The sequence below is a fragment of the Camellia sinensis genome, chromosome 5 (assembly GCF_055761805.1).
Source record: "Camellia sinensis isolate YWXY chromosome 5, ASM5576180v1, whole genome shotgun sequence".
Taxonomy (NCBI): domain Eukaryota; kingdom Viridiplantae; phylum Streptophyta; class Magnoliopsida; order Ericales; family Theaceae; genus Camellia; species Camellia sinensis.
Window position 1 is genome coordinate 138,548,967 of NC_138965.1, and position 27,389 is coordinate 138,576,355.

General features: G+C 35.5%; 1 protein-coding gene across 2 annotated transcripts; it reads right to left on the reverse strand.

Moving 5' to 3' along the window:
• Positions 1-1,376: 1,376 nt before the first annotated feature.
• On the reverse strand, positions 1,377-6,537 carry LOC114283590 (granule-bound starch synthase 1, chloroplastic/amyloplastic). Of its 2 annotated transcripts, none has more exons than XM_082869862.1 (14): positions 6,440-6,537; positions 5,602-6,044; positions 5,388-5,468; positions 5,143-5,241; positions 4,926-5,015; positions 4,712-4,775; positions 4,489-4,589; positions 4,287-4,396; positions 3,958-4,201; positions 3,687-3,863; positions 3,402-3,593; positions 3,228-3,314; positions 2,978-3,106; positions 1,377-1,768 (listed from the first exon to the last, which is right to left on the reverse strand). In XM_082869862.1, exons 2-14 carry the CDS (start codon positions 5,965-5,967, stop codon positions 1,652-1,654), a joined length of 1,857 nt encoding a protein of 618 aa, XP_082725988.1. In that variant the 5' UTR covers positions 5,968-6,044; positions 6,440-6,537; the 3' UTR covers positions 1,377-1,651. The 2 variants fall into 2 exon arrangements, with proteins under 2 accessions (XP_082725988.1, XP_028082255.2); XM_028226454.2 differs by having other exon boundaries at positions 6,210-6,478.
• Between the last annotated feature and the right edge of the window lie 20,852 nt (positions 6,538-27,389).

Below are 27,389 nucleotides of genomic sequence, written 5' to 3' on the forward strand. Positions count from 1 at the left end.
TTTTTGCTTTCGTGTTTGTTTATCTGTTGTCTTGATTTTATTGCTTTGTGTATGTCCGCGTGTATGATGCATTTCTCACTGTTTTGTGTCTTGATGTTGTGGATGTGTGGATTGAAATGCATATTGACGATGCTGGATGTTTTGAACTTGTTTCCGTTACCATGATGTATGGAGAGTAAGTGATCATGATAGATAGAAATTTTTACAGCTTAAAACCAATTCCAGGCAGTGTCTCCTCTGTCCATCCCTTGAGAGAACAGTAGTCTATCCCTTGAGATCATGTTTGATTTACAAGATTAATAGTGAAGTATTAATAATCTTATTGAATTAGTGTGGTATTCACTATCCAATTGGATTAATATTTATTGGATTAATAATTTCACCCCTATCCCATTACTAATAATCCTACAAATTTGTTAGATTAATTATCCATTGGATTAATAATCCTAAACCAAAATGTTAAAACAAACATAGGATAATTGGGCCCACGGATTAATAATTTCAATCTCATACTCTAATCCACCCAATCAAACATGCCCTAAGAGAACAATAGTGGGTGGATTTTGTTTTTTGGAATGGCAGTTGTGTTTCTCTATCTTTGTTCTGGTAACTTGATGCCTATAGTGGTAGGACAGGACAACCCTGAAGCAAAACTTGGATTGACATTAGGATGGCAATGACTAACTATATTGATTAAGTCATCTTTTAGCTTAATGCCAGAAATGATGAATTCTGTGGCTTTTAGGATGTGTTAATTGTAATCTCTTGGTGAGACTGACTGTTGTTGCTGTTGAACCTTGAAATTTGATGTTGTACACCACTATTTTCCATGCCAAGTTTGCTGTCTTTGTATGGATTGCTGAGAAATACAGCTGAAAACATTCATGTGACTAGTACCAAATGTTTGGGATGATGAGTACACAAGATTCATTTAACTAGTACTGAATGGTTGGGATGAGGGATTGTTGAGTTTAACTTGTGTTAGATAGATTACCATGCAAGTGAAGTGTTTTATGGTTGTCCAAGTGAGCAAAACACAGCCAAGAATCAAAGTGGATGTGTAAGAGCATGGTGCTTGACAGTATCACGGGCACTAAAGAAACTCAATATTCTCTTCTAAATTGTGTCGAGTGTAGGATTTTTATATGTTTTATTGCATTTTGAATTTGAGGCTCTGCTTGAAGGTTCAATTGGGTTAGAAATAATTAATGAAAAACAAGTTATGAAAGAGGAGGAAAAGGAGCATGGTTTTGAGATGTTTGCAGTAATAATTGGAACATAATAATATGCATGATCTCACCAAACCTGATTTCCAGATAGGCTGGTCCAATGAATGATCTCACACCAAAAATGAGAAATGCCATCGAAATCCACTCTTTGTAACCAGCAATAACAAAACTTTCGCTTGATGTATATTTACTTGTTACACTATGTTTCACTAGCAAAAATGAGCCACCAAGTTTTGAAAGGTTCTCAAGAATCTCTTACAAGAGAACACAATTGCTTACTTGAAATTGGACATTAGTTATGGAAAGCTAAATAATCTGTAAAAAAGTAGTTTGACCTTCTTATTTCTTATATATATTGAATCCTAATAGTTGAACTTAGACAAGCTTACAATTTGGGTCAGGCTAGGCTCTCTCTCTCTCTCTCAGGGTGTGGCTACATTTTCCTTAGCAAGAGGAGCAATCTCCTCACCATCAATTCCAGCTTCGCTTCCTGCCACCCCCAAATTTAGCAGCACTTCCTCCCACTTCTTGGCTGGTCCCTGTGCAGCGCAGTGCCAAAACAAAAACAAAAAAACATTGTTTAAAAATAAGTCAGCAACAAAGAACATCCATCAATTGTTCGAGTTCCTTTCTCCTATAGTTAGTTGCATCATCAATAATAATAAACTATTTTTAAAAAAAACTAGCTACTTCTTTACTGCCCTGCCTGTGTGATTTGTTTTTTGGAAATATTTATTGGAAAAATGTTAGTCAACGTACCATGAAAAACACTTTTATTTGGGCAGAAAATATTTTTCATTTTTTGAAAGGTGAAAAATATTTGCCGAACTAAAAGCCTTACCACCACCACAACCAATAGCACCAGGGGAGTCACGTGCCCTCCTCAACTTTTGAAAAATTATGCTTTTGTCTCTTGTAAAAAAATTTATTTTAATTTAAACCTTTCACGTAATGTTATGAAATTTTTATATCACTATTTTTTTTAAACTTTTTTTTAAATATATATATATATATATATATATGTTTAATTTATCACTTTAAATAATTAATTATGTTAAAAGTGTCTTATAAATTTTATATTAGAGAAATGTTATATATCACTTATTTTCTATCACCTCTTATATGAATACTTACAATTAGTTTATTTGTTTATAAACAATTATTACATAATTAATAATAACTAATAATATATTGCCATGTGATTTTGTAATTCAAAGCGGTGAAAAAAAAATGATATATAGCGGTCCCTATATATTATTTATTCGCCATTTCTTTTATTTCTTTCTCCATCCCTCGCTATATCACTTTTTGTGTGTGCATCTTTATATAATTTAACTGCTTAACTTGAGCTTATCCTTAAATATAATTTTTGCATCACACTAATTTTTAATTCTGTTATCAAATAAAAATTAAATTAAATTGGATTATGAATTTTGTTAAGATTTTAATTCAGTGATGCTCCTTCTGAGTTAAAATCCTGACTTCACCGCTAAATAAGCACCATTGCCGCCACTACTACTGCCACCACCGTCACTACCACCATTCCATTGCCGCCGCCGCCACCACCACCACTAGTATAAGCACTACCACACTAATTTCAATGTCATGACCAAACATCAAAAACATTTTTCACGGAAAATGTTTTTGTAAGAACACGTTTTCTGCTAAAAACAACTGAGCGTAGGATTCCCGCCATCAAATCTCTAAAAGCTAGATAAGCAACATATTAGGTTCTTGTTTGCTCTTACCTTCCAGGAAAGATCTTGAGCCATGCAGTTCTTGATCATTTCAGTAATAGCTGGAGTGCCATAGGTTGCAAGGGCCCGTTTCACAGTTGTTGCTACTGCAGTCACATCTGCAGGATCAACAGTGTCGCACTGGATGATCCCACATTATAAATTTAATTTGACGTTAATTAATAATTAATAGAAAGAAAGTCTCCAAAAAAACCGAAACAAAAGCAGTCTGTGCAGAGAGAAAAAGGTTGGGAGTTATTACTTCAACACTAAAGCCTCCCATCTGAAACCCAGTAAAGCCTTCTTTGACAGTGTCAACCAGCCCACCAGTTGAGGCAACAATGGGTATCTGCAGTGTGAAAGTCACAGTTTTGACAAATTCAGATTTTGAGTTAGAATAAAAGAAGGAAAATTCCCGATATTGTAAAGTTCTCACAGATCCATAGCGCATCCCATGTAGCTGAATAAGACCACATGGCTCAAATCTACTCGGAACCAATATGAAATCAGCGCCGGCTATTATCATATGAGCCAATGGAACATTGAATTTCGCCACCCCTCGGGCTTTGTTTGGGTAGTTTTTCTCTAATTCCACAAGCTGCTTCTCCATTGCCTTCTTGCCTGTCCCCTATAGATAAAGGTAAAAGAGAGAATTCTAGGCTTCTTTCATGCAATAGTGATGAATAGACAAGACATTCAAACCTTCTGGTTTCATACTTACAAGAACCACTATCTGAACATTCTCATCTATAAACTGAGGGATAGCTTCTACAAGGATGTCTGAACCCTTTTGCTCTTCAAGCCTGCCAATGAAGCCTATGACCGGAATACTTCTATCCACTGGCAATCCAACTTCTGCTTGGAGGGCTTCTTTCAGAAGAGGTTTTGCTTCCATTACCTAATAAACAAATAAATTTAAAAATATATAAATCCAAGAAGTAATTAATATGATGCTATTGGAGGGAAAGTAGTAGTGTCTTGAAGGTTGTTACAGTTGAAGCATCATATTTGGCAGTAATATATTTGTCGGTTAAGGGGTTCCACTCTTGAACATCCATGCCATTCACAATCCCCATAATGCCGGTTTTGGAGAGGATGTTATCCAACTCCACCCCTTTTTCTACCCCAGAGACAAGTTCTTTGGCATAGTATGGACTCACTGTCAAGACTTTGTCTGTTTCTAATATTCCAGCTTTCATCCAATTAATTTTTCTTCCTTTGACAGGTTTATCATATCTGCAAAATCAGAACAAAAATCATATCGATCAAGAAACGAATTATATAGAACTCATCTGTATTCAACACTTTAAAGACCCTATACCCATCAATAAAATCAAAAGAACTTTTAAAAGAATCGGGGAGATTGAGGAGCGAAAAGTCTGCGAAGGCGAATCTGCCTTGGTAGGCGATGTTGTGAATGCAGAAGGCAACCTGAAAAATTTACCTTCTTAGCTATTTGCTGTTTGATCAAATGTACTTATTTATCAAATAGTTGTTTACGGAAAATAAATACGAGATCTTACTTTGGCACTTGTATATATCCCCCTCGGTTTATACATAGATTTGAGGTAGCACGGGATAAGAGCAGTGTGCCAATCATTGGCAATGAACACAACATCATCCCCTGCATTAACGAGTCTCTTGAATAACAATAATTCTAGGAACACAGAATCATCAGACATATTTTTAGCAAAAATTCCATTTTCTTTTTTCTTTTTTTTAAGAAACAAAATAGAAGATCCACACCATATGGTCCGGAGAAGTATTTATTGCTGTTGAGATTCAGAACTCTTGGCGCCTCCAAAGCTGCCTAAAAACCATAACAAATACAAATTTTTAAGGAAACAATGTCATAATGAGCAGTAGAGATGTGTTCCATTGTTGAAAAGAACTTGTGTCCTTTTATAGAAGAGGAGTGAAAATGAGACTGTAAAAACAACTGGCTAGGACAGAGATCTACCTGGCATAGCAAGCTGAATCTAGATTGGTTGTCGAGGAAATCCTCACCAGCGATAGGTCCATAAATTTTTGATCCAGTCTTTCCCCAGACCTTCAAGTGGTTACAAAAATCATATGTAAATAATAATAATAATAATAATAATAATAATAATAATAACTCAAGACAGTTCAATCCATAAAGCAAGAGTGAAAATAAACTATTCACGTGAACAACCAACCTTTTCAAGAAACACGGGGTGATCCACGAAGACACGATCAACGCCTCGCTTGTAGCAATGGAAGAAGCGAACTTTTTCCATCCTATCCCCTACTCTGAGCTACAATATCAAAAGGTATCCATCTAATAATAAAAATGCTACCTAAATAATACAATTTGGGAGGAAATAAAGCCTTTTGATGGAGAAATGCATGTTCATATATAGCTATATATAAGATGATTAATTGGCTAGAAATTAGAATGTACCTCAATTTCTACATCTGTATCCCATGCATCTCTGTACTGGTCGTAGCGTGGAGAGACCGTCATAACACGATGTCCATTGGCCTAAAATCAGGAAGGAAAAATAAAATCAAAATTTTTTGTGGCAAGTTATGCTCTCTTCAAACAATAAATGTGTAAAACAAATAAGTTCTTTCCTTCATAATACTAATTTAGATAGGATACTACAATACTTAACTGCCATGGCTGGTGGGAGACCACCAAGAACATCACCAAGTCCTCCTGTTTTGCTCCATGGACCTACTTCTGATCCTGCAAAGATCACATTCATCCCGCTTCCACACACGATGATTCCCAGAGGCCTGCCACGGATTAATCTTTTCCCCCTTGCTATCCTGATGGCCAATTTAATTGACTTGGGCATCATTATATTCAGTTCATCCACATTTTTCAAACACCTTAGCCCATTATAAGTAGTCTGGATTTTGTTCCTCAACAACCCACCGATTCTCTCCACCTTTGCTTTAGGCTCTATTCCACCTGTCGATCCACAGTTGATGCTTTTGCTTCTTGACACCAAATTAGAAGCAGTCACACTGGCCATTGTGGAAAATTTTGTTCTTCCGAGTTCTGGGTATGCTAGTCAAAAACTCAGAATGATAAAGAAAAGGACACTTCCTTCTGTGAAGATAGCAAGCAGTCAGAAACTTAGATATTAGTAAAACATAATCTATAAATCAGTGGATGCATAAATTTAGATATATATCAGGGGAATTACAAAAGGAAAAGAAGGGTATAAAATGAAGAGTATAAACTGATAAGAGATGTTTAGAAGGAAGAGCAGACCAGCTCTCTGAATAATCAGCTAGCTTTGTCTCTGCACTGCAGCAAAGCAAAACTAGGTGTGGTGTGGGAATTAAGAATAATGAATGGAGTCTCTGAGAAACATATATGGTCAGAGAATTGGCCATTTTTGTGGCAGTGTTCAGGTGGTGTTGTGTTCAAATCCTACTATGGGGGTAGAGGGGACCTACGTGTTCTTAGATGGCAAGAATTGAGTGGTTAAGCAGGTTTACCTGCGTTGCTCTGGCACCTCAGGTTTGTATTAGCGGCTCACAAATTTTTGGCAGAGACTGTGAGGGTGAGGGTGAGAGTGAGAGTTAGAGTGAGAGTGAGAGTGAGAGTGAGGGTGAGTGGTGAAAGGTGAGAATGGGAACAAGAGGGAACACTACCCCACCCTTCCCCCTCCCTCCGAATCTAATAATATTCCAATTTGCTTATGCCATACAACCATTATCTGCTCTTCTCACTTCATTTTGATTCATTTTTGAAATGTCAACAATGTATCACTATAGAACTCTATGAAATGTGAGGGTAATACTATGGTACACACCACCTTATCACATGTGATATAATTCAATAACATGGGAGTTCTAACTACTTAAAAAAAAAAAAAAATTATAACCAGACATTATAATCAAATAACTCTTGATTATAACCACAATAATTCATAGCCAGGATCAATAAGTCATAACTAAAGATACAAAGGTTATACATAACTAAAGGTACATATCTACCATAGAATTTCCCTCTGAGGTAATACTCATTTATTGACTTAAACATATTGGTGACGTGTGAAATAATATACAAAGTAGGTCTAACTTTAAGACTAGATTTGCCTTAAATATTTTAATAAATTGTCTTATCATTGTGTTTGAAAAGTGAGTCTAATTTTTAGATTATAGTATCACTACTCTTAGAGCGAAGATATACAAAATTTAGTAATTAAATTTTGTTTGATTATATTTTTTTTAAACAAAGTTTTCACACAAAATAATATAACCGTTTGTATTTTTAATTTTATTTTAAAAAAGAAGAATAATATAAAATTTCAATTTTTAGATCTATTTTTAAAACCTAGTGATGTATAAAAAAGATAATTGGCTGATGATTAAAAAGAATATGAGAGAGAGATAGAGAGAGAGTTGTTTTAGGTATTTTAATAAGGACTTTTCTTAAGTGTGCCTTGCATATGGTATGCAAGGCACTTACACCTTTCTATGTTACCTTTACACCTTTTTGAGTATTGAGTTATACCCAAATATTTGAAAACTAACACATTGGTGACCTGCTTAACAGGTAAATGAATAAAATAATATATTCTATGACTAAAAGTGTAATTTTGTCAGAAAATGTGTAAATAATTTCACAAAATGTGTAAATTTTCACAGAAGACGTAAAATTTAACAAAAGGCCTAAGTAATTTCAGAAAAAGGCGTAAGGGATTTTTGAAAATTTACACCGTTTGTGAAAACTTACACCTTTTGTGAGAACTTACACTTTTTTTGTGAAAGTTCTTACACTTTTCTGACAACTTACAACTTTTGTAAAATTGCTCACCAAATGCGTAACTTTTGACAACTTACACATAATACTTACATCTTTTGTAAAACAAGTTATACCTTTTGTCAAAGTTACACCATATGTGGGACATTTTATTTCATAAAATTTTGACAACTTACACATAATACTTACATTTTTTGTAAAACAAGTTATACCTTTTCTGAAAGTTACACCATATGTGAAAAATTTTATTTCAAAACATTTTGACAACTTACACATAATACTTACAACTTTTGTAAAGCAAGTTATACTTTTCTAAAAGTTACACCATACGTGAATGACAACTTACTCATAATACTTACATCTTTTTTAAAACAAGTTATACATTTTCTGAAAATTACAGCATATGTGAATGACAACTTACACATAATACTTATATCTTTTGTAAAACAAGTTATACCTTTTCTGAAAGTTACACCATATAAATTTTAGCAAAAGATATAAATTTGACAATTTTTTTTTTCACAAAAGATATAAGTGACTTCCGAAAAAGGTTTAAGTTGGGCTTTCACAAAAGGTATATGTTTCAAGAAAATGTATAAATCTTATGACAAAAATTCTTTCACAAAAGGAGTAACTTTTCCGGCATGGTGTAAGTATTTTCACGAAAAGGTGTAAGTTTTAGAAAATGTGTAAATTTGATGAATTTTTTTTTTTCACAAAATATATAAGTGACTTGAGAAAAATGTTTAAGTTTGGCTTTCACAAAAGGTGTATGTTTCAAGAAAAGGTATAAATCTTATGACAAAAATTTTTTCACTGAATGAGTAACTTTTCAGCACGGTGTAAGAATTTTCACGAAAAGGTGTAAGTTTTAGCAAAATGTGTAAATTTGATGAATTTTTTTTTTCACAAAATATATAAGTAACTTGAGAAAAATGTTTAAGTTTGGCTTTCACAAAAGGTGTAAGTTTCAAAAAAATGTATAAATGTTATGACAAAAATTCTTTCACAAAATGAGTAACTTTACCGCAGCGGTGTAAGTATTTTCACAAAAAGGTGTAAATTTTAGCAAAATGTATAAATTTGATGATTTTTTTTTTCCCACAAAATAAATAAGTGACTTCAAAAAAATGTTTAAGTTTGGCTTTCACAAAAAGTATAAGTTTCAAGAAAAGGTATAAATCTTATGACAAAAATTCTTTTACAAAAGGAGTAACTTTGTTGTAGCGGTGTAAGTGTTTTCACAAAAAGGTGTAAGTTTTAGCGAAATGTGTAAATTTGATGATTTTTTTTTTTCACAAAATATATAAGTGACTTCAGAAAAATGTTTAAGTTTGGTTTTCACAGAAGGTGTAAATTTAAATAAAAAGTATAAATTTTATGGAAAAAATAATTTCACAAAAGAAGTAACATTTCAAAGTGTTCATAAACACAAAAGGAGTAACATTTCAAAGTGTTCATAACCACAAAAGGAGTAACACTTCAAAGTGTTCATAAACAAATTGGGACAACCACTAAACAAATCAAAGGGTTCGTGACCCCCGCTGACCACCTGAGCGTCGGTGGCCTACGGTGCTCACTGCCGTCGCCACCTCCACGGCCACCGCCGCCTCCACGGCCACGACCACTTCCACGGCCACCGCCGCCGCAAATCAAAGGTTTTTTCTCTCTGGCTATCGATTTTGGTCTGTCTCTGTCGATGTCGGCCGTCGATGTCGGTCTCTCTCGGTCTGTCTCCAGCGATCTTGATCTGTCTGTGTCCATGTGGTCTCTTCTCTGTCGATTCGGTCCCTTTCTATCGATCTCGGTCTGGCTGTCTCTGTCGATTCGGTCCCTCTCTGTCGATCTCGGTCTGGCTGTCTCTGTCGATTCGGTCCCTCTCTGTCGATCTTGGTCTGGCTGTCTTTGTCGATCACTGTCCATTTAGGTCTCTGTCTGTTGATCTTAGTCTATCTCTCTCTGTCTGTCCGTTGCTCTATATTTAAAATGATTCTCTTTTACATTGACATTCTTCGTTGGATTTGGACTTGGAGTCGCTATTCCAAGCCCTCCCAAACTCGTCTTCTCTGAAACGGACTTCAACTGAGAGAAAGACCAAGCCCTCCGAAACGCCCTTCTCTCTCACATTGCCATTATTTGAAGAAGACAAATATAGTTTGATTGGATTTAGGAACGTACAGGTTTTGCGAAGTTACTTACATCTCTCGTGAAAACATTTACACTATTTGTGGAAGGTTAAACATTTGTGAAATAATTTATTTTTTAAAATTTACACATTTTCGTTGAAATACTTAAACCTTCGGTGAGAAGTATCTTTTGTGGGGAAAAAAAAAATTGATGAAATTTACACATTTTGCCTAAACTTACAGTTTTTCGTGAAAAAACTTATACCGTTGCTGAAAAGTTATCCTTTTGTGAAAGAATTTTTGTAATAAGATTTATACCTTTTATGAAACTTACACCTTTTCTGAAAGCCAAACTTAAACCTTTTTTCTGAAGTAACTTACATCTTTTGTGGGAAAAAAAATTCGTAAAATTTATATCTTTTGCTAAAATTTACACCTTTTCGTGGAAGTGCTTATATCTTTTCTGAAAAGTTACTCATTTTGTGAAATGATTTTGAAATTAGTGTAAGTATAAAAGGTGTAAGTATTATGTGTAAGTTGTAAAAAAATTTACATCTTTTGTAAAATAAGTTATACCTTTTCTGGAAGTTACACCATAGGTGAATGACAACTTGCACATGATACTGATATCTTTTGTAAAACAAGTTATACCTTTTCTAAAAGTTACACCATATGTGAAAATTTTTATTTCATAAAATTTTGTCACTTACACATAATACTTACATCTTTTGTAAAACAAGTTATATTTTTCTGAAAGTTACACCATACGTGAATGACAACTTACACATAATACTTACATCTTTTGTAAAACAAGTTATAACTTTTCTGAAAGTTACACCATATGTTTTTCCAACTTACACATAATACTTACGCCTTTTGAATTTTTTGACAACTTACACATAACACTTACGCCTTTTGAACTTACAATAATTTCAAAATTATTTCACAAAATGAGTAACTTTTCAGAAAAGATATAAGCACTTCCACGAAAAGGTGTAAATTTTAGCAAAAGATATAAATTATATGAATGTTTTTTTTTCATAAAAGATGTAAGTGACTTCAGAAAAAGGTTTAAGTTGGGCTTTCAGAAAAGGTGTAAGTTTCATAAAAGGTATAAATCTTATTCCAAAAATTCTTTCACAAAAAGAGTAACTTTTCAGCAACGGTGTAAGTTTTTTCACGAAAAGCTGTAAGTTGAGGCAAAATGTGTAAATTTCATCAATTTTTTTTTTTTCACAAAAGATATAAGTGACTTTAGAAAAAGGTTTAAATTGGGCTTTCAGAAAAGGTGTAAGTTTCAAAAAGGTATAAATCGTATGACAAAAATTCTTTCGCAAAAGGAGTAACTTTTCAGCAACGGTGTAAGTTTTTTCACGGCAAAGTGTAAGTTTAGGAAAAATCTATAAATTCGATGAATTTTTTTTTTTCACAAAAGATATAATTGACTTCAGAAAAAGACTTAAGTTTGGCTTTCACAAAAGGTGTATGTTTGAAAAAAAAGTATAAATCTGACGAGATAAATAGTTTCACAAAATGAGTAACTTTTTAGAAAAGATATATGTGACGCCCCAATTTTTTTTTTTTTTTTAACATCAAGGGAAATTAAATAAACAAAATGACTTAATAAACTAAAAAGTTGACATCTTAATAGGACATTCCAGCTCTCGTACATAACCAAAGGTTCAAATAATATTTAATAAAAACTTAAGATTATCCAAATACAACATCAAATGAAATTATAAGGTCCTTAATAGCTAATTTATAAGATAATAAAGTTATTCGACTTTAGTCATGATTTCAAGTCAGCCAGGGCTCTACGTTAGCGTCAACTCCATTTCAGCTTCAATTATTTCCTCGCCAAAACCTGGCATAAAACGCCAGGGCAACAAAAATATATGCCATGAGTTTTGCAACACAGTAAGAAAACATAACCAACCTACCATTCTTTTTAAGAGAAAAATAATGAGATTATAAACACGAGATAATAATATAATTGTAAACATGAATTACAACCATTGAAATAATTTCAATAATTTTAATAAATTAGGTGACACTTGAAATCTCACCAAAGAGATTGAACTTACCAACCACTAAGCATGGCAACGGTTAATTTGAAACCCTCCCTTAGTCAAATATTTTAGTGTTACCAACCGTAACTACCAGGGATGCCCACGTCCGGAGTTATATACCCAAGTAGTAGCATCCGTGGTCTGCCCCAAGGAAACGGTCTGCCAGGGGTACGTAACCTCCCTGTGTGCCACCGGCACATCCACCCTTATTCCAAAACCAAATACCGAAAAGGGTTCAAATAAGTCCCGTGCCATCTTAGAGTTTCGCAACACAATTTACGTGAGAATTCTCAAAACCAGGGCTTACCCTGAACAACCGGTATTAACCGTCAATCCCTTGATTTCATACACTCTTTAAAATCAGGACTCACCCTAAACAACCGGTATTAACCGTCAACCCTTAATTTCGTACACTCTTTAAAACCAAGACTCACTCTGAACAACTGGTATTAACCGTCAATTGTTAACTTTGTATATGCCGTTAATCATTTCAGTTAATTTTGATATTACTCACAAATAATTCCAAATTTTAATCACAATTGATGTTATACCAACTCATTAAAATTCCCAACATAAAATATTACACATGTCACACAATAATAAATAAATGTACAGCATTTAAATAAACAATTTATTTAAACCATGGTATGAAATAATAATTTAGATACAGAGAAAATAAACCAAAGTCACACACGTGCATGGATCTTTAATTTACAAGATTAGACTACCACAATATTAAATAAACCACAATACACCCATACATGGATTACTAATTTACTATATTTGATGAATTGGACCAACACAATAACTGATTTTTATCCGAATAAATAATTGAAGTCATGATCTTAAACCTGTTTAGAAATTTTCAGGTTATACCTTAGGTAATAAAAATTATAAATAAATTATTTATACAGTTCTAAAATTCGTGAAAATGTATAGAATATTCAATAAATATGTTTGGGTCATTTTTCAGAAATAAATTCCCAAAAATAAGTTATAAATAATTCTGTAAAATTCCCAGAAATTTTATGACACAGATTTATCACATTTTCTTAAATTAATTCCATACTTAAATTTATAAATCAGATCCACAATCTAAAAATTTAGTATGAAATTATACTTCTCAAATTTCATATTTTAGTTAAAAATTACCAGATTTGCCTTAATATAGAATTTTTAATAAGCTTTTAAACATATACTAAAATATGTCTTACAATAGCAAATTTAATTATAAATTTGTATAAATTCGTACCAAGCTCAATAATTGTTAAGAAAATTCCTGGATGAACTAGACATCATTCTCAACAACTTTGTAGAAGAAATCATTTCAAAATATTGAGCATAAAATTGTCTAAAAATTCGTACAAGTTTCTGGCAGATTGAAGAGTTATATAATCAAACCAAATAAAATCTTTAATCATCTCTTTAATGGCACAAACTACACGTGCAAGTCTAAATCCAAGATTATATCATGATTTTAAGGCTACTAATAAAGAAATGACCTTCAAATATTTAACATACCAATCACAAATTTACATACAACTATAAACAAAATTTTATCTAAAGTTTTAGCTATGTTAACATATGAACACAAATCTAAAAATTTAACAATTAAAAAGAATGAGACGGTTATGAGAGTTTTCTTACTATGTTAGGCTGTTAATGATTTATCGTACGAATTTTATTTATGATTCTGATCGTAAGATATGATCATCCTGGCTCCATGATCGTCTTGCTGAAATTTCACATCAATCGGACGCGATCTCACCGTTGATCTGCCATTGGATTCTCTTAGAACTTTTAGTTGTTGATCATCATCTTAAACTCAGAATTTGCAAGATCTAACCCCAAAAATGGATTCTACACGTCGAAAAACCTAAGGGTGGTCATCCCCAAAGTCAAAGGACCACTCGATTAACCTAAAGGTACTAGGGTGCACCGTAGCACCATGGGCCGAGAAACGCTGGATAAAATTTAAGCTCATCTTCTCCAGCCGCCGTAGCATGCACGAACAGAAGACCCAGAATTTTAGTTTCAATGTCACCAGTTCAAATGCTTGTATCTTGTTCATCGTAACTCCGTTTTATCTTATTTTTCTGTCATTAGATTCAACTCACGACCTAGTTTTTGGTTCACTACTCACACGCCTCGTTCCATCTCTTTTTGCATGCCTTCGGATATCCAAAATTTGACGAAAAATAAGATTATTTTCCTACCGTCTCGGACATTTTTTTCGAACCATCTTTCGGACCTCAGAACTTTCTTAATTCGTAACGGTTTTACTTCATTCTTTCGCCAATCTCTTCAACTTACCTTGTACTTCATCTTACATGGCCTATTTGTCTCACTTCTTCCCGGAATGGATGGTTTTGGCATGCCGAAAGTAAGCCAAAAACCAACTTTTGAACTTCAAAATAAACTTCTCTAACTTTGCTTCTTTCTCCTCCATCTTCCTTCTTCTTCTCTTTCTTCACCTACAACACTTTGTGAATGGTGGTTCTAGATGATAATGGAAATAGGTGATGGTGGTGGTGGCGGTCTGACGGTGCGCCAATGGTGGTGAAGTTCGCGGGTTGGTGTTTCGGATGATGATAGTATGGGTTGAGGCCATGGCTATGGAGTTCGGGGAGAGGAGGAAAAACATAGATAAAGAAGGAGAAAGAGAGTTTTGAGAATGAGAGGTGGAGGGAGAGGGAACCGAGAGAGATGAAACTGGAAATGAAGAGAGGTGAGGAAGACTTGAGCTCAATTTATGGGCAAAATGAGGAAGATGAAAAGAAATAAAAAAATGAGAAATTGAACACCTGGTGGTATGGAATAGCATGTTCACCACGTTTTCTTTTGTTATAGAGAATGATAGCACGTGGAAGGTAGGAGGTGAGAAAACATGGAGAGCAAACCCATGGTTTTTTATTGGATTTTTGTACAGAAAATATTACGTTCCAGTATAATTTGATTACAATAAATTATAGAGAAAAAAAATAATAAAAATATCATAAGATTTAGAAATTAATATTGAGTAATAATATAAAGTCAAAAAAAATATTTTATTTTATTTTATTTTGAATAAATGTTCAGTATAAAAATATACAGACTATTAAATTCAAAATATTGTGAATAATTATTTAAGAAAATTAAAAATATATATTATTTTTATTATATAAAAATACAGGGTTTCACAATATAAGCACTTCCACGAAATGGTGTAAATTTTAGCAAAAGATATAAATTTGATGATTTTTTTTTTCACAAAAGATGTAAGTGACTTTTGAAAAAAGTTTAAGTTGGGCTTTTAAAAAAAGTGTAAATTTTAACAAAAAGTATAAATTGTATGAAAAAAATTATTTCACAAAAGAAGTAACATTTCAAAGTGTTCATAACCACAAAAGGAGTAACATTTCAAAGTGTTCATAAACACAAAAGGAGTAACACGTCAAAGTGTTCATAATCAAATTGGGACAACCACTGAACAAATCAAAGGGTGACCCCCGCTGACCACCCAAGCGTCGGTGGCCTCCGGTGCTCACTGCTGTCTGACATCGCCAGTTCCACGGCCACCGCCGCCTTAAATCAAAGGTTTTTTTTTTTTTTTTTTTTTGTCTCTGGCTATCGATCTTGGCCTCTCTCTGTCGATGTCGGTCTCTCTCTGTCTATCTCGGTCTGTCTCCAGCGATCTTGGTCTGTCTGTGTCCATGTGGGTCTCTTCTCTGTCGATCTCTGTCGATTTCGGTCCCTCTCTGTCGATCTCGGTCTGGTTGTCTCTATCGATCACTGTCCATTTAGGTCTCTGTGTCTGTTGATCTCAGTCTATCTTTCTCTCTCTCTGTCAGTCCATTGCTCTATATTACAAACGGTTCTCTTTTACATTGACATACTTGGTTGGATTTAGACTTGGAGTCGCTATTCCAAGCCCTCCCAAAACTCGTTTTCTCTAAAACGAACTTCTTATGTGAAAAAATTTATACGTAAGGAAAATATGTTTTCATATAGGTTAAAACCTTTTGTTAGAAGCTTAATTTTTTCTGAAAGTTTACACATTTTGGTGGAAATAATTAAACCATTTATGAGAAGTTACTCTGTTTGTGAAACATTTTGAGGAACAAAATATACACCTTTCATTAGAACTTACACCTTTTGTCAAATAAGTTACATCTTTTCGGAACATGTTTACACCTTTTATGGAAATCTGAATTATATTTTCCCTAAAATTTACACTTTTAATGGGAAGTTACACCATTTGTGACATAACTTCCATCTTTTGTGAAAACCACATACATGTTTTTGAAAATATACACCTTTCATGGAAGGAATATTTGCATAAAATTTACCCCTTTTGTTAAAAACATTAACCTTTTCTGAATGATTACACCTTTTTGTGGGAATACTTACACCGTTTCTGAATGATTACTGCTTTTGTGAATAACCTTTTCCATATAATTTACACGTTTTATGGGATATTACACATTTTCTGCCAGCAAAACTTACACCTTTTTAAAAACTTTACTCATTATTTTAAAAACTTACACCTCTTCTAAAAAGGTACTCCTTTTGTGAAACAAAATGTTTAAAAAAATTTACACCTTGTAAATAGGAGTTACATCTTTGGTGAAGTCAATTAGACCTTTTTTTGAAAATTTACACGTTTTATGGAAAATATGCTTTTGATAAAGTTTGTTAAAAGAAATTATTTGACAAAAGGTATAACATTTTCAAATATGGTGTATGTTTTTCCAATGAAGGTGTAAATGACCTTAAAAAAGATGTAAGTTTTGTTTTTCACTAAAGGTGTAACTTCAAATAATAAGTGTAAATTTTATGAAAGAGGTTTTTCCACAAAATGTGTAATTTTTCAAAAAAGTTGTAAATATTTCCGAGAAAAGGTGTAAATTTTTTGAAAATGTGTAAAATTTAGGAATTGGTGTAAACTTTGTGAGTTTTTACAAAATGTATAAGTTCCCAAGGAAGACCAATCATCGAAGTTGAATGTTTCGTTTTTACAAAAGATATAAATTCCCAAACAAGACCAAAAGCTGAATGTTTCATTTTTACAAAAGATATAAGTTCCCAAAGAAGACTAATCAAGCTGAATGTTTCGTTTTTACAAAAAGATATAAGTTCCAAGGTGTAACTTTTATGAAGAAAATTAATTTATAAATGATGTCACTTTTCATAAAAAAGTGTAAGTTGTTCGATAAAGTATAAAATTTTCAAAGATGCCAAAGTGTTTAGAAGAGGTGTAAGTTCCCTCGGCCCGTCCGTCTCTCTTCCATCTCGGACCTCTCTCTTTGTTTGTCTTTTTCTCTCCCCGTCTCTCCGTTGTTCCATTTCCCCGTAGCTGTAGGGTTTTACAGAGAAAAATATTTGAGGACAAAAATCATATTGAAAGAACAAAGCTTAAGTTCTTGGGAAGGCTAGCCAGGGAAATGGATGCATAAATTCTTTTTTGAAGTTGATTTTTGTCGGTGGAGCACAACCGCAAGGGTTAATCGAGCACCACCGTCAGTTTGTCTGCGTTGGTTGGTATTTCCTTTATTTCGTGCTGGTACATTCTCTGTCTCCTTGTTTGTCTTCTTTCATTCGCATATACCTTCACACCCAACCCGAAATCGACCTAATAGGAACAGTTATGTACTCCATTTCCGTATTTTGTGCTATTCGAATATGAACTTTTCCCTTTGCTAACCGAAATCGACCCAATAGGAACTGTTCTGTACTCGATTTTTGTATTTTCTCCCTTTCGAATAGGAATCTTCCCTTTGCTATCAGTGCTGCAAGTTGAACATAGGTATCATAGTAGTTAGCAACAAGCATAAAAGGTGTTCTGCATTTACATGGCGAACTTGTTAGGTTAGGTTATATATAACGAAAGAGACTTTAAAAAAAATTTGTGTAATGTTGGCACGGGAAAAACAAATTTTTTTTAAGAGTAGCCAAGAAAGCAAAAATAAGAAACTCGATAAACAAACAATGACTAATCTTGATCCCACAGCGGCTAGCACACTCGGTTGAATTCTGCTTTCAATTTTGTAGTACTCGGTGCTTTTATATTGTCGAAACTTATGTTTAAAAACAATCTGTGTTACACGGAGTCTTCAAAATAGATCAAATACCCGTGTCGGACACCTGAGAGTCGGACAAGGGTATGGGATATGTGTCGGATACTTGAAAAACGGACACTTCTTATATAATTATATATAACACAATTATTATATGTGCAAATTATTGTCAAATTACTGTAAATGTCATTTTGACACTGTAAGTTACATATAGTACCATTTTATGTCACATATTAGATTAAAAATATGATATTTTTTCCCCAGACCGCGTACCATTGAATGTAGGGTTAAGATTTAATGAGTCAGACTTGTACATACATACCCGCACCTGGCACCCGTACCCGAGTCCGTGCAACACAGGAAACAACTGTTTGTTTTAATGCTGAAGTTCATGCATAGTTGACGGTATTCAACTTAAAACATAGGAAAGTCAATTGAAAGAGCTGAAACGAGGATGACGATTTCCAAATTTTGTAGAGAGCTATTCGTTCTCCACACCCAATTCTGAATCCAGAGTTGAAGCCTTCACTTTCATGGCTAGCCTTTCCAACAACTTAAGCGGGTGGACACGATAGCTGAAAACCAATACCTTCTCCCCACCTGATTCGGACAAGCCTAACAGATTAAGGAAGAAGTTTGCCTTCAGTCCTTCTCTAATATCCAACTTTTCTAAGATGTGGTCCATCCGGGCATCGTCAATGCCCTCTGTTTCTGTGGTTGACGTGTCTATAGGTGAACTCTTTAAGAGGGATCTCAACTATGCGTGCACATAGAGTGTGCTCCCATCCCAGGTGATGTTCAACTTCTTAACTAAGTTGTTCAGTTCTTCAACTTCATGAACTGTCGTAGGGCTGACGTGAAGAAATTCAGAAAAGTCAACAAGCCCACGCAATTCACGAAGAAAATCTCATGCGTAGAAACGGACAGACTTGCCTGTCATTGCATGCAACTCTTGAATGGCGGTAACCTTTCTGTTGAAGTTATCATCTTGCTGTTGAATAGCAGTTACATTTCAAGAGGAAGTAGCTGCCATTCATGAGTTGCGGGCTATCTGGACTTTATTGAGCGAGTTCATGAAATGCATACTTTCATTTGTGGGAGTATGACCTTCGTCCAGAATGAGAATGGATAGGTACGTTAGTAATATTTGTTAGCAGGCATCGGCAGTCTTGCTTGTTTCATTGTCACATACAATTGAAAAAACTTGCTTGTATGCCCGGAAAAGTATTCTTCTCTGATCTGCCCACTGTTTGAGCACCCGAAAGTAATGGAGCATGGGCCGGGATGTAGCCACCTCGATTTTCTACAACCAAGTTGCTCAGTAGGAAATTGAAGCCCTCAACTTGATGGGGTTTCATCTGGTTTTTGTGCCTGGGATGAGCACCAATTTGACTGACAGCAGAATCGTGTCCAGATTGTTTAACCCCGTCATGAAATAGTTCAGTTGCTTCTTTGTTCTTTGTAGTCGGGCCTTCATAAAAGTATGTGCGTGTACTCCTTCAGCACTAAATGAAAAACAAAATGTAGTCATTCGTCTTCAATTTTTGGGAAATTATGCATTTATCGCTTGTACACATAATTATTTCAATTGTAAACTGTGTGAACTAAATGCAAAATTTTGATGTGTGTCCTTTCTTTTGTCTGTTTCAAAATCTGTATAAGTGTTGGGAAATTGTGCGTGTTGTTGTTTGTGTTTACGCAAAATTTTCCGATTAAAAGCCACATGTTGCAGCCGTTTGTTTGTGTTCTTGTAAATATTGATTGGAATACTTTGCAGAAATTGTCATCATTGCATCTGATGGATATTGGTCACCTCGCACCAACAATGTTAGTTTTCTCCTTCAAGACTTGCTACCAGTTGGTTTCGTACATATGTTTGTAAACAAACGAAATCCATCACCAAGGAATACGCTGATTTTTTTTCGGGATCAATTCTTACAGCAGCCCATGTACTTTTGTATTTATGTTATTTGTTTTGCACAAATTTTGAATGGCCTCACTTTGCATCATCAATTGTGAACTTTTGTTTCAATTACGTTCATTTGATTACAACTCTTAACTGTTTTGTATCAGACAATATGCATATATGTGGCAACTATACTTTTAGTAGTAGTCAACTTATAACTTTACTGAACTTACATAATCCCAATCAATTGACATTACAATATTTGTTTTAAAAATCACAAACGGCATTGGCAATTTCACAAAAAATGTCTAGGAAATTTAAAATGGACTGTCAGAATTGAGGGAGTTTAAAGTGCATTGATCCAAATTAGACAACGGACAAAATGTGTACACCACCCCTGTAATTTTCACTTCAATCTAATTTGTCTAATTTGCTCTTTCATGAAGGGGAAGGAAAAGATTGAAGACAATTGCCGAACAACATATCCAAATGTCTGACACTATTGCTGGCTCTTGTCGAAAGCGGCCAGTTGCACCATTCATTTGTTACAAGTACTAGTTGTTCATGTTGACAATCTGGAATTACATTTTTCGTACTGAAATTACGCGCCTTGTCGAAGTTCAGTTTGTGATGTTTGAAATTGGTTTCGTTCCGCATGTCTGAAAATGTTTAAATTGGTGTCGATTCAGTCCCGGATGTACGAAAGGTGCCTTGTGCTGATTTCGGGGCCAGCTTGACATAAAAAATTGCATATATATATGTATTCATATTTAAGATTTAGTGATGATAAGCTTCACCATGCTTGCATGCAGCCAGCAACAATTCAAGGAAATGCAAGGGCCAGACAACACTCGACGAAAAATGGCGAGTGTCGAAATCTGTATTCTCTATAATACACTATGATGGAAACACATCGCTGGGTTGCTATCCACACGTTATATTGAATGGTCGTAGTGGGCTTGTGATTGTTTCACGTTTGTAGGATTGTAACATGTAATAATGTCACCTTCCCTATTATTTTTGTAAATTTCAATTCATTGAAAAAGTCCAGCTACGTTTTGTCGCTGACTTTTTCCTGCAACTGTTATTTGTATTTGCAATCTTATTTAATTACCAACAATGCACGTGGATTGCGTTTGGCATAAAGTTGTAGTTACAGTTATTTTGGACTCATACTTCTTACTTGTGTTGTACGTTTGTCACTTTCTTGGTTAAAGAGTAGAAAGGAGATTGGAGAAAGGTGGATGGCACTCCCATCTGATAAGAAAAAGAGGTTTTCGGAAATGGATAAGGCGAGCGCCGAGGAACACGCCAAAGTAGTACCATGTGCACCCAAGTCTGAAAAGGTCATTACGTACTTCATGTTTTCGTAAATGTATTTGGCTAGGTCCTGCTTTGCTGACATTGTTGGTTGTTTTTTTGTATTAATTTAAGGGTAAAAAATGTGCAGGGTAAAAGGTAACTCCGCATATCATTGAAGTCAATTGTTGAGCTAGTTAACCGGTTCAACGAAGCACAAAAACAGGTAGTCATAGACATTGGGTTTGCTGGCCTCCTAGGGATGAAGTGCACACGTATAGATCACAACTTCTGCGCATGGTTGGTACAGAACTTCGATCCTGACAGTAGTTCATTGAATGTTCATGGTTGTCAAGTCAGGCTCACATGTAAGGCAGTTAATGTTTTATTGGGAATACGGTGTGAAGGCAACGACGTGCAGTTGGCTGGGTCATTAGAAGCATATCCCAATATCTACGATGAGGTTGGAGTTGTTAACGGAGTCATTCCTTTGAACAAGTTGAGACTTTATCTGACCGAGACTGATGGTGCGGAGGACGAGTTTCGGAGGAAATTTACGTTGTACGTGTTGGGGGCCATGTTGTGTCCTACCACAATGACCGGCTTGAAGCCATCGTTCGTTCATGCCGTGAAGGACGTGAATCATATGCGAGCTTGTAATTAGGCAAAATTGACACTGCAATTCCTTCACAACGGTGTTCGCAAGTATAAAGGTTATCGCGGTGCAACTGGATGTGTTTTCCTGCTAATGGTATGCCAAAAACTCAATCTTTTGTTTCCATTCCCCCGTTCATATGTTTCATGCATTGTTCTGTCATGGTTCAACAAATTGGCCTTGATTGGGACATACAATGTTACCTGCTTTGTGAGTACAACAAACAACACTCTTCCTGACCAAGTATGGTAGTCGCAGAAATATATTTTCTGCGACTACCGTCATGAATTTAAGAACAAAGAGTACAGGGCAAAAAGTATGCCGGACCTCAATGGAGGAACCAATTAAAACTACGTTGCGAAGAGGGGAACATAATTGATTGATCTTCATCGGTTTGGAATAATCAATCAGACACAGAATTCATGACACAGGAAATATTATACACATTTGTATGCAAAGTTGAAGAATAATATACAGAAGAAACCTTGATACGACCATTACCAAACCAAACGTATTGATTCTGGGAAAGGTCTTTTGGGTTGCAGCCATTCATATATACAAACATGTACATAACAAATTTTCTTGGTTTCATCAATAAAGTCCTTGGTGTACTATATATTTTTTTTCCCAAAAAATATTGCATGATATGTGACTATAAAGTTGACAGCATCCTAAACAAAAGCGGCATTCTATGTACGTTATGCTGAAAAATTGAGAAGAATAAATGTCATTGTTACTGAATATAGTTTATTTTTGTGGGAAGAATAACTTAATTATGGTGTGCCCCTTAATGTCCACAGCTATTGTACCTTGATTGTGTTTATCTGAGCTCGACTACGACGCGGTCCACACCTCAGCTACATGATTAGGGTGATACCCAAATACGGGAGACGCTGCGACGTATCAGAAAGAAGTAAAATTTCCCAACAATTGCGATAAGCACTCCAACCACTGTGCACATTTCACACCATCGACCCACTTGTCTTCAACATGCAATGTCAGACTTCATTTATGCGTTTCTATGATTAGGTGGAGTTTGATTACAGTAACAACGAAAGCGACACCGATGATGCTGACATGGATGCATGCCATGTCGAGAACCAACAAAAATGATAGTACAATGAAGTTCGTATGAGCAATTTGGAGTCCGATATTCGCGAACTGAAGGAAATGATGAAGCAAGTTATCCACAACCAAATAGATTTAATGGAGATGTTGCGACATTTCCAAGGCAAGCAAGTTGTTGACAATGACAAGGTAATCTATCCAAGCATTACGCAATTTTGGCACAGTTGAGCCACATCATTTTACCGATGATTTATAAGACTAAGTTCACGAATGTGTATGTATGATTAGGTGGAAGGCAATGATGTGTGTATCATTAACCTCTCCTCCAATGTTGCCGAACTGAAGGAAATGCTGAAGCAACTGCTTCAACGTTTCAATTTGGGCTGCAACGAACCGTTCACTGAACAAACCAATTTAGGTGAACTGAAGCAAATGCTACACCACCTCATCGAAGGTATATTCTCTACACCACAACCGGCAAGCGTGGACAAACAGGGTGTGGACCCTGCTGTTGGAGTCGAGGCGCATGACGATGGCGTAGTCAAACCATCTGACGAAGTTAACCCAATGGAGTGTAATATTTCAAATGTACAAGGGGTGGATCACCAACAACAGAATTTGAAGGGAACCTTGGCAAGGGACAAAAGTCATTTCCATGATGGACACAAGTTGAACATCGAAGAAAGTGGGGACAACCAGAAGAAGGGAGGCCTTCAGTCAGGGGAAACATACGAAACTGAAGATAAATACACTCCTGACCTTAAGTCAGTGGCTGTGAAGAACGTGTCGTGCGATGTGCATACTTCTCCTACTAAGCTTGGCAAACCATTGGGAGCAACTGGAATCGTTAGAGGAAGTGCAAAGGGAAGAGGAAAAGGAAAAAGAAAAGGAAAAGGGAAAGGGAAAATGCGCGGAAGTGGAGTTCAAGCCACTGAGGTCGGGGATATGGTTCGGTGCATCGATAGCAAAACAAATAGTGGAATTGACGACATCAGTTCACCTGTGGATGTTGATGGTGTGGATAAGGTGAACAAGGTACAAATACTGCCTTTAACGCCCCACAAGTTCTGAATACCCAATTCATGCCCACATCAATAATGTGAATCAGTAATTTTACAATCATCTGTGTTGTATTGTACTACTCGTCAAACAATTGCATGTTTGCAGTTATGACTGCTGGCATATGTTTGTACACATTTCTAACAAACCCCGCACCAAACATCACAAGTTTGGAAAACTCTGAGGCTCACAGTTTATACATCATTTCACGTTCTTTTTTATGACTACCGACCTTGTAATGTAAGCTTAAATTTTTTTAATGAAATGTGTAGTGTTAGTTGGCTGTTTATTTTTGTAGGACTCGTTCAGGATGTTGGACAGCGAAGGGTTGTTATCGGCGGAGGAACAAAAACTTCTTGACTATGTATTTGACGATAGCAAAAATGAAATGTATTGTTTCGTTTACTACTTGCAAATTTTAAATGACAGTCCACTGTGAAATAACTATCGTTCGAAGGATCATTTTTGCTTGTAGGGACATTGTTGTTTCCATGAATCTTCATGGACAGGCATGTGAAGTTGGTACCCAGCGTGACATGCGCACGCTCAAACCAGGGTCGTGGCTATCTGACACTGTAAATGTTGGTTGCGCAAATATGAAGCTGCGTTTTTCAGTACCCCTGAACTCAGAAACCTTTCTAATCAACTTGCCTTGTGTCTTACATACAATGTTCCAGCCAATCAACTTGGTGGTGGTACAATTGACTAATCGACAGAGGGATTTACACAATGACAAGAGGCACACTGATTGGTTCTTTCCCGTATATCAGTCGGTAAGTAAGTGTTTAAAGCTACGTTGTGTTTTGTGTATGACATATTTTAACAAATGTTTCCGTCAATGACCTTTATGCATTACACATGCAGACTTTGATTCTAAATAAAAATACACAACCTCTGCACCATGAACATACCGTGACATCATTTTTCGGACATGACAGATACACTGGTGCGATTGATGCATGCCAGAGGGTAATATCAATATTCATCCCGTTATATTAAAACGAAAATATGTAAGCCATTACATGTTTACATGGCCTCTAAACAAGGTCTGCCCTTGTGTTTACGTGTAGATTTACATGCCTTTCAATTACAGAGGAGTGCATTGGTTGTGCGTTAAAATTGATATGGTGGACCATGTAGCCTACCTATTTGACTCGGTACCATCCAACCGATTGAACAAAAGGAAGCTAAATGCGGCTAAAATTTTGGTATGTCCTTCTGGTGCATTTCTAAACACTACAACAAACTTGAACATCCTTTACATAAACCAACTTCAACCTTGTGGAACAGGTTCAAACTATGCACGACTTGCTGCAACTACACTTTCGAAATGATTATGTTACAGACGTGCGTAGCTTCTGCCTCTGCATGTTAGATGAGAGGCCAGTACAACAACTGGACGAGTAATGGATGTCAATAATGCAAAGATCGCAGAGTTCCGAGAGTGCCTTCATATGAGCAATGCCACAAACTAGGCTAGTGATGGGAATGGGCTGCCAGTACGCCAGTAATTTGGGTGCCAACAGGACTTCACCAATTTTTTATTCTTTGATTTCAATATGGATGTTAATTATGGCTCCCCAGTATTGTTTTTGGTGGACGATGTAAAGATGGACTAATTGCAAAGTGCAAGTCAAATGTAAACATGGATCGAACATGTCGATGTGGCTGCTGTCTTAGTTCGGATTTTGTTTACACATGTTTCTTGTTCGGATGAATGCGACTGAAACAAATATAATTTACGGCTGTTTTTTTTACTCATATTTGGAATGTATTTGTTGCCCAATTTATCAGCATCACTTCAATGTCGCAACTGTAATAAAAAAACAATTTGAACTTTTTAAAAATAAATAAAAACTAATATAATTACAAAATGAATTTATAATGAAATTGTTTTTACTGGCTGCTGTCGTAGTTGTATTTTTTGTTTGTTACCGAAATGAATTTATAACTTAATTACAAAAAAGGGAAAATTAATTTTCAGAAATGAAACCAACCACATTCTGAATGAAAACTCAATACTCTTTGTAGGTAAGTTATATATCAGCCCATTAGCACATATGACTCCAGCCAAAACAAAACTTTCATGGCTTACAGGGAAGGTTAAAAAAACAAAACAAATCCACATATCTGCTGCATCATCAGCAGCGTCTTCTGAGGAGTTGTCTGTACTGTCTGATTGACTGTCCTCATCCATTGTCTTATCAGACTTCGCTTCGTCCGCCGCCAATTTGTCATCGGTCAGCCAATCACCGTTTTGCTTCATAGCGCCGACTTACCGCTCCAAACTTGACAACCGTGTGTCCACTTCATTCAGCCTTTCGTAGATATCTTGTAACTGCTGCAATACAGTAGCAACATGAGCTTCAACAATAGCTTCAATCTTGTTCGAATCAGACATTTTGTAGGAATATGTGTATGGTTTATTTTACTGACTACTTTTTAAAAGGAATGTACAGATTCATAATATTACACAACACTATGTTGTAAGTATTTGTAAGATATAGTACATGACTTGTATGTTTTCAGAAGACCTCATGCATTGTGACATACATTGTATTAATATCTCGATCTGGCCGAATTCATCTTGCAAAAATTCGTTCCTTCTTGCATGTACCAAGTCATCCGTTAAGTACCCCTGATCGTCCATTATTTGGCATTTCCAACACACATGCGTTGTACCTTCCATGAGTACTATCCCACTGTCATTGATTTCCACACCCACAGTTTAGCATACATTCACATCCGTCATTTGTATTTGTGCCCCAACCCAATTACATGTTTACTCATCCATAAAGCTTAGCAAAATTCCTCTTATCAGATACATATGCCTTTCCAACTGCACCGAACCTATTAAATGAAATACCCGTAGTCATTAATTTGCTTTTACTCAGTTTGGGTAGGTGTTGCCACCAAACAACAATAAGTGTGTTCACATCTTTAAACCTACCACCAACGTATTAATGACTATGGGTTTAAGGTAATTTAACATTTACAACCAACCACAAAAAAGTTTGCAACCAGTGTTGTTTCCTTTGCATTTGGGTTTGTTTTTGCATCCATATATTGTTCGTGAACCTGCGAAAACAAAGTTGGGCTCAATCAAGAACCTTCACACCTATGGATGCACACCACGGTAATCGCGGTCATGGACAATTAGTTGCAAGGGCTGACAGCTCCCGACCGAAGTCACCAGAATTGGATTATGCAGGTGGGTATATCGATTCCTTCGGTGATCGACGTTTCTTTGAAACAGGGTTCCCACTGTGGAGTTTTCAACCTCTACAAGATTACAATTGCACCCCAATACAAGATGCAAGCCTGGAGAAGTATTTTGGAATTCCAGTTTCACTGTTTGCCAAATGAGTTCAGTGTGAACACCAATGTCGATGTGTTTTTGTCAAGGTTACTATAGCCCGATCGGTTGAAATGCAGCGGCAAT